Source organism: Canis lupus, chromosome 9 (assembly GCF_048164855.1).
Source record: "Canis lupus baileyi chromosome 9, mCanLup2.hap1, whole genome shotgun sequence".
NCBI lineage: Eukaryota > Metazoa > Chordata > Mammalia > Carnivora > Canidae > Canis > Canis lupus.
Window position 1 is genome coordinate 70,230,083 of NC_132846.1, and position 14,524 is coordinate 70,244,606.

At 41.9% G+C, this 14,524-nt stretch overlaps 1 protein-coding gene across 9 annotated transcripts in view; it reads left to right on the plus strand.

Annotated features, from left to right (window-relative positions):
- The window catches only part of WDR25 (WD repeat domain 25), a 142,639-nt gene that overhangs the window by 124,574 nt on the left and 3,541 nt on the right, over nt 1–14,524 (plus strand). For all 9 annotated transcript variants that reach the window (XM_072839922.1, XM_072839925.1, XM_072839923.1 and 6 more), the window contains one exon: nt 14,285–14,455. In XM_072839922.1, coding sequence (XP_072696023.1) covers nt 14,285–14,455 — 171 coding nt within the window. The remainder of the gene's footprint in view (nt 1–14,284; nt 14,456–14,524) is intronic.

A 14,524-nucleotide genomic window follows, 5' to 3' on the forward strand; every position in this document is an offset into this window, starting at 1 on the left:
AGTTTCGAGATATATATATATATATATACATATATATATTTGATGTTTATCACATGTATGATTTGCAAATACTTCCTCCCAGTGTGTGGGTTGTATTTTCATTCTCATAACATATTTTTGGAAGAGCAGATTTTAAAATTTTGATAAAGTTTAATTTCCCAATGTTTTTCTTTTCTGATCATGCTGTTAGTGTTATATCTAAGCAAACTTTGCCTAACCTAAGTCCACAAAGATTTGCTTCTATGTTTATTTTCAGAAACTGTGTAGTTTTGGGCTTTATATTAATCTGTGGTCCATCTCATATTTTTGTACCTGGTGCAAGGTAATGGATGGAAATTCATGGTTTTTCATGTGGATAGTCAGTATTCCTGCAACATTTGTTGAAAATAATGCCCACACCTTTGTAACTATGGAAGATTACTTGACTGAATATGTGTAGGTCTATTTTTGTAATATCGCTTCTCTCCCATTGCTTTCTTTGTCTGTCTTTACACCAACACCCCATTGTTTTCTTGTAATCTTTCTTATATTTTCATCTACTGGGTCTTGAAATCAGGTACTTTCAGTCTTCCAGTTTTTTTCTTTTTCAAAATTGTTTTGACTATTCTAGGTTCTTTGCATTTATATTTCAGTTTTATAGTTACTTTGTCAATTTTCTACCCCAAAAGGCCTGCTTGAACTTTGAACAATATTGTATGTAATCTACCAATCAATTTTGGAGGAGAATTGAATTCTTAACAGTTTTGAAGCTTCTAATCCATGTGCATAATATACTTCCCCATTTATTTAAATCTGGTTTATGATACCTGGGTGGCTCAGTAGGTTAAACGTCTGACTCTTGATTTTGGCTCAGGTTGATCTCAGGGTTCTGGGATTGAGCCCTGCATCAGGCTCCGTGCTTGACAGGGTGTCTACTTCTTTGCCTCTCTCTCCCTGTGTCCCTACCCACTCCACCCCCACCCCTGATAACTTTGATGAAAGAAAAAGATTCCTTGAAAGATACAAACTACCAAAGTCACTCAAAGAGAAACAGAACACTGGAATAACCCTATATTTCTCATGCGCATGCTCTCTCTCTAAAATAAATAAATAAATCTTTAAAAAAATAAATCTTGTTTAATTTCTCTCACCAGTGTCTTATAGTTTTCTTTTTTCTTTTTTGTCTTATAGTTTTCACCATATAGCTCTTTCACATTGTTGTGAGGTTTATCCCTACGTATTTATATTTTTACGCTATTGTAAGTAGTATTTTACAATTTCAATTTCTGATTGTCTTTTGTCGGTATATAGAAATACACCGTATTTGTATATTCACCTTGAATTCCATAACTCTAAGTCATTTATTGGTTCTACTTGCTTTTTTGTAGGTACTGTTGTATTTTCTGCAAAGATGATCATGTCCTCTGTGAATAAAAGCAGCTTTAAATTATTTTTTTTCCAATCTTGGATGCCGTTTCTTCCTCCCTCCCACCGTGCCTTCTTTCCCTTTCTTCTGGTTTATTGCATTGGCTTAAATCTCTAGACTCATGTTGAAATGAAAGGCAAGAGTGTTCATCCTTGCTTTGTTCTCAGTATTAGAGGGGAAGTATTCATTCTTTTTCACAAGTACATATATTAGCTGTGTGTTTTTGTAGATACCTCTATGAATTTGAGGACATTCCCTTTTATTCCTAGTTTGTTGAGAGTTGTTATCATGAATGAATGTTGGATTTTGTCAATTGTTTTTCCAACATCTTTTGAAGGATAACATGTTTTTCCTGTTTACTCACTTAATATGGTGGATTTTGTCAGATTTTTCAGATATTAAAACAACCTTGCATTCTTGGAATAAACTCCACTAAATAATAAATCATGATTTATTATCCCCTTTATATGATTTAGGATTCTGTTGGCTAAAATGTGTTAAGAATTTTCGTATCTGAAAAAAAAAAAAAAGAATTTTCGTATCTGTATTCAAAGGGATATTGGTCTATACTTCTCTGGTAACATCTTCGTCTCGTTTTGGCATCAGGGCAATGCTGGCCTCATAGAATGAATTGGGGACTATTCCTTTCTCCCCAGTTTTCTGGAAGACTTTTAAGAGTTGCTGTTATTAAAAAAAAAAAGAGTTGCTGTTATTTCTTCTGTAATATTTGCTAGATAGAATTGACTAGTGAAGTCATCTTAGTCGAAATTTTCCTTTGGAAGATTTGAAACCTCAAATAAAATGTATTTAAGAAATATAGTGTTATTCCAGTGTTTTATTTCTCTTTGAGTGACCTTTGGTAGTTTGTATCCTTCAAGGAATCTTTTTCTTTCATCAAAGTTATCATCTAGAGGCTTGTTAATTTTGTTGACCTTTTCAAAGTACTGGATTTTTGTTTCATTGATTTTTCTTTATTTCTTTCCTTTTAAAAACTTAATGATTTATTTTCTTAATTATTTCCTTCTGCATAAACCTTCGGCTTAACTTTATATTCTTTTTCTAGTTTCTTTTTTTTAATAATTTTTTTTAAGATTTTATTTATTTATTCATGATAGACACATAGAGAGAGAGGCAGAGTCACAGGCAGAGGGAGAAGCAGGCTCTATGCAGGAAGCCCGAGCTGGGACTCAATCCCAGGTCTCCAAGATCACACCCTGGGCTGAAGGCGGCGCTAAACCGCTGAGCCACCGGGTCTGCCCTTTTTCTAGTTTCTTAAAGTGGAAGTTGACTTTTAATTTTGCTAACATAGATTTTCAGCACCGCAGGAGTTCCCCCTTGTCCATAGGGAATACATTCCAAGACTCCTAGTGGATGCATAGTACTGAACCCTATATATACTATATATACAGTATTTTTTCCAATACATACAATGCCTATGATAAAGTTTAATTTATAAATTAGAGAGAGTGATAGATTAGCAACAATAACTAATAAAACAGAACAATTATGGCATTTTAATGTAACAATATAATAAGAGTTATGTGAATGTGGTCTCTCTCTCAAAATATCTTAGTGTATTTACCCTTCTTTTTCTTGTGATGATATGAGATGATAAAATGCTCATGTGATGAGGTGAGGTGAGTAACATGGGCACTGTGACATAGCATTAGGCTACCACTGACCTGACAATATGTCAGAAGGGGGATCATCTGCATCTGGACCATGGTTGACCTCAGTTGACTGAAACTCTGGAAAGCAAAACTGTGGGAAAGGGAGGACTCTTGTGTTAATTTCCCTCCGGATTTTGCAGCTACAGTACACAATTGTTGATATACTGTGCTTTCATTTTTATTCAGTTAAAAATACTTTCTAATTACCTTTTTAATTCTTGGTCCATAGATTATTACAGGAGTGTGCCATTTAGATTCCAAACACTTTGGAATTTTCCAGATATCTTTTATTGATTTTTAGTTTAGCTCCATTGTGGTACAGAACATACACATTGCATGTTTGAATCTTTTTAAGTTTATCAAGACTTTTTTGACGTCCTATAATATGGCCTACCTTGGTAAATGTTCTCTCTGTAATTGAAAACAATGTTTTTATTCTCCTGTTTATTGAGAGTAGTGTTCTGTACGTCTCAATTAGATCGAGTTGGCAGATCATGTTATTCAAGTGTTTTGTATTATTTCTGATATTTCTGTCCATTTGTTGACTTAGTTAAGAGCAGCTGGTTGAAATTTGTGACTAGAGGAGTGAATTTGTCTTATTTCTTTTTTTAAGTTCTATTAGTTTTCCTTCATTGGTTCTGAGGCTCTGTTATTAGGTACATAACCATTTAGGATTGCTATGTTTCCCTGATGAATTGATTTTTTAAAAAATATTTTATTTATTTATGAGAGACACACAGAGAGAGGCAGAGACACAGACACAGGCAGAGGGAGAAGCAGGCTCCATGCAGGTAGCCCGATGCAGGACTTGATCCCAGGACTCCAGGATCACACTCTGAGCCAAAGGCAGATGCTCAACCACTGAGCCATCCAAGCTCAGCGTCCCTGAATTGATTCTTTAATCATTATGAAAGGACTTTCTATATCCCTGGTAATATTCTTTATCCTGAAATCTCTGTCTATCATTAACCTTAGGTGTTTCTGGTTTACTTGGATTACTGCTAGTGTGATGCATCTTTTTCCATGTTTTTACTTTTAAGCTATTTCTGTCTTTATATTTAAAATGTGTTTCAGGGCAGCTGGCTGGCTCAGTTGGAAGAGCATGCCACTCTTGATCCTGAGTTCAAGCCCCATGTTCCGTAGAGAGATTACTTAAAAATAAATAAGTAAGATATCTGGGTGCCCCCCATTTCGTCTTGGAGTAATATAGTATTTTTTATAATTTCAACTTATCTATCTTGTTTATTTTTATTGTTGTTTTTTTTTTAAAGATTTTATTTATTTATTCATAGAGACACAGAGAGAGAATGAGAGGCAGAGACACAGGCAGAAGGAGAAGCAGGCTCCATGCAGAGAGCCCGATGTGGGACTTGATCCAGTGTCTCTAGGATCACACCCTGGGCTGCAGGCGGCGCCAAACTGCTGTGCCACCGGGGCTGCCCTTCTTGTTGGTTTTTTAATCTGTGGATTTGTGCTGTGGTTTACTTTTAGTGGTTGCTTTAGAGTTCATAGTCTATGTCTTTATCTTATCAGCCCACCCTCAAGTCCTTTTGTATCTCCTTATGTATAGTGTGAGCATTTCATGATTTACAGATCTTCAGTTTCCCACACAACAGTCTTTGTGCTATTGTTGGCATACATTTATTTCTACATATAATATATTACAGTCTCCACAATACAGTCATTATTTTTGCCGGAAATGGCAAATTATTTTTTAAATATTTTAATAATAGAAAAGCTTGTTCAATTTCCCTATTTAGTAAATAGTAAATATGCTATTTACTTCTCAATCTTTTGTATATATTCTGGTCGGTATAGTTTTCTTTTTGCCTTAAGGACTTACAGTTTTTGTTTTCAGTGGTCATCCATATTTTAAAGAACTTAATTGGAGAAAAATGGTCTTTTGTATTTACCCAATTGTCTACATTTCTGGTGCTTTCCCTTCATTCCTGAAGTTCTGACTTTTCCTCTGCTATTATGACTCTTTAGCCTGAAAACTGCATTTAGCATTGATTGTACAGAGCAGATCTGCTGTTGATAGATTTACTTCGCTTTTCTTCACCTGTGAAAGTCTTTATCTCCCCTTCATTCCCAAAGAATTATGTTTTTGTTGATAACATTCTGGGCTAACACTCCTTCCTGCACCACTTTCACTGTGTCCATGGTCTTCTGGTCTCCATAGCTTCTGATGAAACATCCCCAGTCCTTCAGATGTATGTGATGCTTCATTTTTCTTCCCCAGGTGCTTTCAAGATTTTTCCTTTGAGCTTTTCAGCAGTTTGACTGTGATGTGTCGGGGCTTGATTTTCCTTGATTTTATCTTCTTCGTGACTTGCTGAGCCTCTTGAGTCTGTAAGTTTGTGACTTTTTTCCAAATTTGGTACCTTTAGTCAATATATATATATTATATATATATATATATAGGCACTGCTGTCTTTCCCTTCTCCTTTAGGAACTCCAGTGACAAAAATACTTAGTTTTTGATATCATCCCACAGGTCCCTAATGGGGGACCTTTAAATCTTTAAATGGTCTTTAAATCTTTTCTTAAGATTGTATTTTTTCTATTGATCTGTCTTCAAGTTCACAGAGTCTTTTTTTTTTATCACTTCTGTTTTGTTTTTGAGCTTATTGTACGATTTTTTTCCAGTTCTAAATTTCCTGTTAAAAAATATGTATTTTCTATTCTCTGTTGAGACCCATTTATCCATTCATTTCAAGAGTGTTTATATCATTGAGGATTATTATGATAGCTGTTTAAACGTATCTGATAATTCCAACATATGGCTCACTTCAGGGCTTACATCTATTATTTCTCTTTTGTGGTGGTTACTATTTCCATTTTCCTGGTTCTTTATATGTCAGGTAATTTCAAAATATATCCTGCACATTTTGAATATTATATGGTAAGATCCTGGGTCCTGTTAAAGTCCTATGGAGAAAAGTGATTTGTGTATCTTACCAGGCAACCAACCGTGTTAAATTCAGATTGCAAGTTCTTTCTCTCTTTCACTGGGCAGTGGTTCCTTTTCATTGTAGTATTCAAACCCTTTGTGATGCTGGGCCATGAAGGAGTTAGTTTCAGACTTGGGCAGTGGTCATATATATATTCTCTTCTCCGGGTTTCAGCTATGCTTCTGTGACTGTGTTCCATGATTGTATTGCTTAGGACTTGTCCTGGGGTGCATGTCAGTTCACACACAGAACTAGATGATTCTCAGCTCTCTCCTCTTTGGAACTTCTCCCACATTGCCTGGCCACCCAGGGCCTCCTTTCCTGGTTCTTCTGCCCAGAGAGAGAGTGTTGTCTCAGATTGTTAGCCTTCTGCCTCATCATGGTATCTATAACTGGGATCCCTTTTAAGGCAAAATAAACAGAGAAAATAGAGGAAAAACAGAATGTGGCTTTTCCCCTTCCACTGTTATAATGCAGGCCCTTTCCCCCAGCTGTTCTATTCAGATGTTTTCCCTCTAGGTTTTAGGTACTTGTGGCACACACCCAGAGCATTGCAGTCCTGCTGCTGGGGCTGGTGTTAGGTCAGGGCAGGAGAGAAAGAGGTCATGTTTTAAAATTTCTCCAGTACTCTCTGGCTTATAAAGGGTCCATTTTCTTTTTCCTTTGACCAGAATGACAGATTTGTTGCAGAATTTTTGCTGTTCATGCTCACTATGTAGTTGGTTAATTCAGTAAGTCTATTGGTCAAAGTCAGGAGTTAAAAGACAGCAAACAAGCAGCCCCCTCTCCCCAACTCCGCAAACCTAGGACCTTACCTTACTTCCCTCCACAACCCACTTGCTATTATTTACTCTTGAAAGCCTTCAGGTAGTTGCTTCTTGAATTTTGTCCAGACCTTTTAGTTGTAGAGAATAAGAGGCCATAGTGGGCTTACTCCATTTTTGGGTTAAAACTAGAGATCATCTTTAAATCCAGTCTTTTTTTTTTTTTTTTCCTCTTTGGCATATTTTGAATAATTTCAATTGCTGTGTTTTCTAGTTCACTAAATTTTTTTTTTTTTTTTTTTTTGCAGTGTCTCATCTGCTGTTAATCACATCTAATGTATTTTTCATCTCAAACGTGTATTTCATCCCTGGAAGTTCAGTGGAGGACTCCTACATCCTCCATGTCTCTACCTACCAGGGTCACTCTTTCTTCTACTTTTTTTTTGTAAGAGGAAGAGAGAGTGCACATGGGAGTGGGCCGGGGGAGGGGCGGGGGAAGAAGGAGAGAGAGAATCTTAAGCAGGCTCCATGCCCAGTGCAGAGCCCAGTGGTGGGGCTTATTTCACAACCCTGAGATCATGACCTTAGCTGAAATCCAGTCGGATGCTTAACCCATTGAGTCACCCAGGTGCCCCACTTTTCTTTACCTTCTTAAACGTAATGCTACACAGTTAAAATCACTGTTGTGGTGCTGAGGTCTGTCATTTGCCACTTCTGGGTTTAGCTGGGTTTAGAGACCATAATCTGAGTGATGTGGTTGCTCCTTGTTTCTAGGCCTCTTCAGTGGACAGAGCTAGGAAAGGTTTTTGTTAAGAAAAAATATACAGGGGATCCCTGGGTGGCTCAGCGGTTTAGCGCCTGCATTCGGCCCAGGACATGATCCTAGAGTCCTGGGATCAAGTCCCACATTGGGCTCCCTGCATGGAGCCTGCTTCTCCCTCTGCCTGTGTCTCTGCTCCCTCCCTCTTCTGTATCTCTCATGAATAAATAAAATCTTAAAAAAATCTATATATATGTATACACACACACACACACACACACACACACATCAGGGGTACCTAGCTGGCTCAGTCAGTGGAGCGTGTGACTCTTGATCCCATGGTTGATCAGAGGTGTAAGTTTGAGCCTCACTTTGAGTATGGAGATTACTTAAAAATAACATCTTAAAAAAGAGAAAAAAAATATTAATTTTTTTTCCCAGTTCAAAATTAGGACTACAAAATTTTTCTTTAACTTCTTTGGTTTTATGTATTCTCTCTTTTTTATACTGTAAATTTTTATTTCTATCTACCTTTGTGCAGTTTGGGGGAAGGTATATATCAATACACTAGCTGTGATATGCAGTGTATTGACTGAAGACAGTTTAAGATTTCTTGTGGTTCTTTTGGTCCACAGAGTATGTCCTGTTAGGATCTACCATGAAATTAGTGATTTTTCTGTTCAGAATGTATATCCAGCTAAGGATGTGCCATTAAATTAGTGTGCCTTAATGTCTCTTAAAAAAAAATCCTATTTGGGGATCCCTGGGTAGCTCAGTGGTTTAGCGCCCGCCTTTGGCCCAGGGCACGATCCTGGAGTCCCAGGATCAAGTCCCGCGTCCAGCTCCCAGCATGGAGCCTGCTTCTCCCTCTGCCTGTGTCTCTGCCTCTCTCTCTCTCTCTTTCTCTCTGTGTCTATCATGAATAAATAAATAAAATCTTAAAAAAAAATAAATCCTATTTGGTTAAGCTACCAGTCAATACATGGTTAGTTTGATTTGCTTTATTTTGCTTTCACATCTTAGAGCCTGCTTTATGTTAATTTGGTTGCATCATTTTTTAAAATATATACATGGCTCTAGAGAAGGGAGTGGAAAACTATAGCTCATTGGCCTCATGTGGTCTGCCACCGGCTTGGTACAGTCCTTGAGCTAAGAATGGTTTCTAGGGGCGCCTGGGTGGCTCAGTTGGTTAAGTGTCTGACTCTTGATTTTAGCTCAGGTCATAAGCTCAGGGTTGTGGGATTGAGCCCCGAGTCAAGCTCTGCACTCAGAGCAGAGTCTGCTTGAGATTCCTTTTCCTCTGCCTCTTCCCCCTTCTTGCGCACACACTCTTTCTCTCTCTCTCTCTAAAATTAAATAAATAAATAAAATCATTAAAAAAATAGAGATGGTTTCTGCATTCTCAAATGGCCGTAACATACACATGCATGCATGCACCTGCACACACATACATGCACATGGAAGAGTATGCAGCAGTGACTCTCTGTGTCCCCCAAACTCTAAACTATTTATTGTCTGGCCCCTTAACAGACATCCTCTAAGTTCTACCTCTAATCTGGTCTAATCCTATCTCCTCCATTCTCTTTCTCTACTTATTTACTTCATTAGTTTCTGGTGTATCTTTCTGATGTTTTTCATGGAAGCAAACTACACACATTCCTGTCACCTCTTCCATTTACCTTGTTCACTGTTTCCCTGCCAGTTGGCTTTTCTCACTGGACAGTGTGTCTTGGAGGCTGCCCTGTACATAGCAGGGCGGGTGGGCAAGCTTCACTCTTTGCAGCTGCATCCCATTCCGGAGTATAGGTGTGCTAAGGTTTATTCAGCTGGTTCTTTCAGGATGTACATTTGGGTTATTTCCAGTTTTTTATTTTTACAAGTATTGCTGCTTTCAGTGGTGGTGTACTTACATCTTTTTGGGGTTTTGCCAGTGTACCTTTGGGATCGTTTCTACAGGTTGCTTTGCTGGGTCATGCAGATTGCTGAGAAACAAGGCATATGTTATTTTGCTCGATGTTGCCCCAGTTCTCTCCACAGGGATTGTATCGTTTTGTGTTTCTGTCAGCGGTGTGTACAGTTAGCTAATGCCCCACAGCCACCTAACGGAGTGTGTTGTCAAACTGGGATTTTGCTAATTTGATAGGTAAGAAATGGTATCTCTGTGTAATTTAAATTTGCATTCCTCCTGTTATGAGCAAGATCAAAGGACCAATTACATTTCCTTTTATATGAACTCTCTGTTCACTTTTCTTGCTTTTTTTTTTTTTTTTTTTTTTTTTGTAGAGGTGCTGAGTCTTTCTCATCTGTTTTGAGAAACTGTTTTAGGGATAGTAACCTTTGTCTCTGTTAAAAGTTGAAAATATTTCTCCCATTTGTCCTCTTATCTGGTTTTTGAGCTGTGCAATAGTTTTTTAAAAATTACTATTATTTTCATGAAGCCAGGTTAATCCATTTTTCTTCTCATTGCTTCTGGCCTCAGTTATGGCTAGGAAAGACTCCCCCAGCCCCAGGTTGTAGAAAAACTTAATTAGGTTCTCTTTTCTATTTTTTTTAAGTAAATTTCTGATCCTTTTTGGATTTATAAACAGAGCACTTTTGGTGTACGCTGTGCTCTGTGATTGGCTACTTATGTGAATTTAAACTATAAAAATGGACCCTTTGCTCTCTTCTCCAGCTTGCTTTTATACATAGATTCCTGACATCTTAGCATTTGAAGATAACACAAATGTTTATTCCCAGGGAAAAGGAATTGAATTCTGGGGAGAAGGAACTTGCCCAAGGACCCACAGCTCAGAGCTGGGGACTCTAGCCCTGGGCTGGCCCTGGAAGGGAAGGTTTATGAGGATTTGCTTCATGTCGGCCACTGAGCCAGGCACATTGCCTTCCTTTGCTTTCCAGGCATAGACCCCATCAGTGTCCCCACCTTATGGATGTGGAGGCTGAAGCAGAGAGGTGTGGTTTGCCCAGGACCATGAAGTTAGCAATATGCCATCAGGTTGGACACCAAGGTGTCTGCATGAGAGCTTGGGCCACCCACTGGGGAGGGAGGCCTCTACCAACCTCCCCAGGGCCAGTGATGATGGAACATTGAGCACAGGCACTCTGCTTCTGCCTGCCACCCCACCATGGCCTCAGAGTTCCTTGAGAGTCCGGTTTCCTTTGTCTCCATGTCCAGGGCCACAGGAAGACCCTTTGAATGAACATTTTCTCCCAGGGTGTCTAATGGAGCCAGTGGTGGCAGCTCCCCAAGTGCTGACTCAGCCCCAAGTGGCAGGATATTGCTGGGAGCTAACAACCTCAAAGTCCCTACTTTTCAAGCTGTCCTTTGGTTCACTAATCCATTTGTATAGACACTCATTCACTTATCCAGCCATCAGTTCAGTACACCTTAGTAATGCCTACACTGTGCAGACCCAGTGCTGCCCAAGGATGACCCAGAAATGTGACACATACCAGTCCCCTGGAACTTATGGTCCTGTAAGGTAGGCAGGTAGTTGACTAAGGGAGCACAGGAGCCAGAGCAGTGTCTCCCCTTGCCTTTCCTCAGGTTTGGGTCCACAGGAATGGTGGGGTGGTGTCAGGGAGCTAGTGCACCCCAGTCCTTCTTTCTGAGGTCCAGCAGAAAGCACTGCCTCCAGTGCTTAGAGGCAGAGGTTTGCTTCTTGTCAGTCCAGGCCTTCTATGGTGATGGGCAAAAAGCCAAGCCCGAAGAGAGAATTGACTCCCCCAGGCACATGGTGAGTCAGCAGCTGGGCCAGGACTTGAGTCCAGCCTGTACCCCGACTCCAGGCAGTTTGAAAGTGGCAGGGATGCGAGGAAGGGCATATACTATGCTTTGGATGACTCAGCCCAGAGTTTCCTAGGTTTGTTCAGTGGGCCAAGCAGTTGTTAGATTTCAGGTATGTCGAGTGATTTTCATACCTGAATACATCGTGGTATGGATCACGTCTTCAGCTTTCCCCAAAGCCCGAAGCCTTCAGCAAAGTATCTGATTACCTTACAGAGGCCCCCTGCTGCCAGAAGAGTCCGAGTAAGGCTCCCTTCTGGATCCAGCTAGTTAGGCCCGCTTAGCGCCATCCCACGCCCCTGGGATGGGACACACCAGCTGTCGGTGTAATTAAGGTTGCCATAAAACCCACCAGCTAGACACACAAATGGCTCCTCTGCTCTTTCCCGGGGCAGGAGCAGTTGTGAAGGCGAGTAAATCACGTTCGGCAGCGATCACTTCAAAGGTCAGCCTTCCACTTACAGCAGTGTTATTGGCAGGGATCGCCCGTAACACGGCTTGTTTCCCGGCCGTTCAATTTTATGGCGCCCTAATGAATTGGGCTGTTTCCATCCATTCTCAGGAAACGTACAGAACAACGGTTTTCGTTCTCCTGGAAAGTTTGTCCTGGGAGGCAGGTGTGTTGGTGGGCATGCAGGTAGTTCTGTCATGGACAGGCCGAGGGCCCCTGGCACCTTGCTCCTGTCTGGGCCTTCACACCACCCTCTGGGAAAAGCTACCTCTGCACTATCATCATGGGATAATTTATGTGGAATCCCTGCCCAGTGGCTGTCTCTTACCAAGCACTTGGCAAGCGCCGAGGAGGGCCCTCCTCTTTCCTCAACCCTTTCTTGGGTCAGTGTATTTCCTGAGCCCCTGTGGGGATCAAGATGCTGTGGCTGGAGACAGGGCTGCAGCGTGAAGGCCAGAACCTGCCCACAGGAGCTCATGGTCCTAACCGGGAGCTGCGACCTGCTGGCCTGTGTGGGTGCCCACCAGTGGCCTTCTCTATGAGCTGCTGTAGCTCTGGGGGGTTCTTTGTGCCTCCCCCACCACCAGGCCACATCCAGGGACATGAGTTGGGCCAGATATACTCTTCTCTTGGTATTTGCTATCCTGGCCATGTCTAGATTCCCTGTGCCTCACCTGAATGGTGGTGATGGAGATGACTTTGGTAAAGGGGGAAGAAAGGCTTTGAGGCCCAATGTGGCCTAGGCAAATGGAGGCCTGGGGTGGCTGAAGTGAAGGGTGACTGGAATGGCACTGGGATGGGAGGAGCCAGTAAAGAGATTGTTCAGAACCATGATTATGGGACCCTGCTTCTTCCCCTCGCCTCCCCTCCCCTCCCCACCGAAATGAATTCCAAACACAGCCCTGGAATGGCACTGTTGTGAGTTTGGAATGTTGTGCAAACTCAGGAAAAGCGGATGTTGGAGACTGTGAAGGCATGTAACACCCTCCCCCAAAACCCACCCCAGAGTGGGTCGGTGGAGCATCTGGCCAACAGCACCCCAGCTGGGTCCCTTTGGCTGGGGACACGGAGACTTCCTCCTCCTCCACACTCTGTGAGGCTCAGGGCTGGGAAGCAGCCACAGGCTGGCTTTCTGCCCTATGTTCAGAGGCTTGTAGGGCTGTCCTCTCTTCTCTGCCTCTGGACCACTCTTCAGGCTTCAAAGGGGCTCACCCTGAAATTGCTTTGGCTGGGGACTGCTTCTGAAGAGGCTCAGAGAAGAGCAGTCATTTGTCCCTATCCTCTCCTGGGAAATTGTCCTGATATTTATGGAAGTGGGAAGTGGCCAGTAGGAGACTGGGTTTGGGTTCCAAGGAAGCAGCAGGGATGGGGAGAAGCCCACCACCCCGGCAGTGAGACTTTGAGCAAATCCCTACATCTCTGAGCCTCAGTGTTCCTCATCTGGAGAATGGGTCTCAAAACTGCCTAAATTGACTTTATAGAGTGCTGTATGTAATGTGAATTTGAATTATATACATTTGAAAGGATGATAGAAAATATATTTGCAAAATTTAAAGGTTGTGAACTCCAGGTTTTTTTTTTGTTTTGTTTTGTTTTTTTTTAATGGTCAAGACTTCCTATTTCTTTGCCTGCAGGCGAGGGACCAGAGAACTGTGTTTATGCTGTGGCCACATGGTGGCGCCGTGGGAGCTGGTAAACAGGCCGGCTAGGCCTGCAGGAAGGCCTGAGGCCGCCTTGTATTGGCCTCTTGCTGAATATTGCAATCTAAAGCGAGCTGTCTGTGAGTTTGTTAAGTGGAGATACTTCTTAGTCCCGATTCTGGGAACCACCCCCAACCCAAACCAGGTGCTTTAGAATGGAAAGTGATAAAATGCTCTGGAGAAAACAGAACTCCTTGATACTTAATCATGTTGGTTTACAAGACAGGAAGCTATGAAATATTGGCCATGATGCTAAGAAGTAAAGTGTCTTTAAAGCTAATCTGTGTACTGTGGTTCTGGTTTTATGGTCTCCAAGGGCTCTGGCTTTCTGCAGTACAGTTACTGTTCCAGAGAGAATAGGCTGGGGTTTTGTGAGCTGTGAATTATGTGACGTCTTTAGAAGTAAGAACCTCTCACAAAATATGGCCTGGTATCAATGGGTATCATTGGTGCTCTTTAGGTGCCCTGGGCAATGGGCCCTTCCCAAAGCTCACTTTCATCAGGCACCAGCTGCTCCCTAGGGGATTGGTGTGATTGGAGAGATCATCACGCCTCCCTGGGTGGCTCACGGGTGGTGGCCATGTGTCGATAGACGTGGGGTGGGCATGCGACAGGGAGGACTGTCTGTGGGGAGGGGCCCTCAGGCAAGGCTGTAAGGCTGTATGTATCTCCCAGCAGCTCAGCACTGCCCTCACTAGACCCACCTGCTGTCTGGGCTCTTGGTGACACTCCCCATGGGCTCCTGCCCTGTGCTCCTAGGGCCCACCAGCATGGTAGGTTTCCACTCTTGCAGGTGGTGAGAAGCTACAAGGCGACCATCCAGCAGACCTTGGACATCCTCTTCCTCCAGGAAGGCTCTGAGTTTCTGAGCAGTACAGATGCTTCGAGCCGGGACTCTGCTGACCGCACCATTATTGCCTGGGATTTCCGGAGCTCTGCCAAAATCTCCAACCAGATTTTCCACGTGAGAAACCCTATTTGGCAATGCTTTTCAGTTTGTTTCAGCTGCAGGATTTAGCCATAGCCCTAAGCC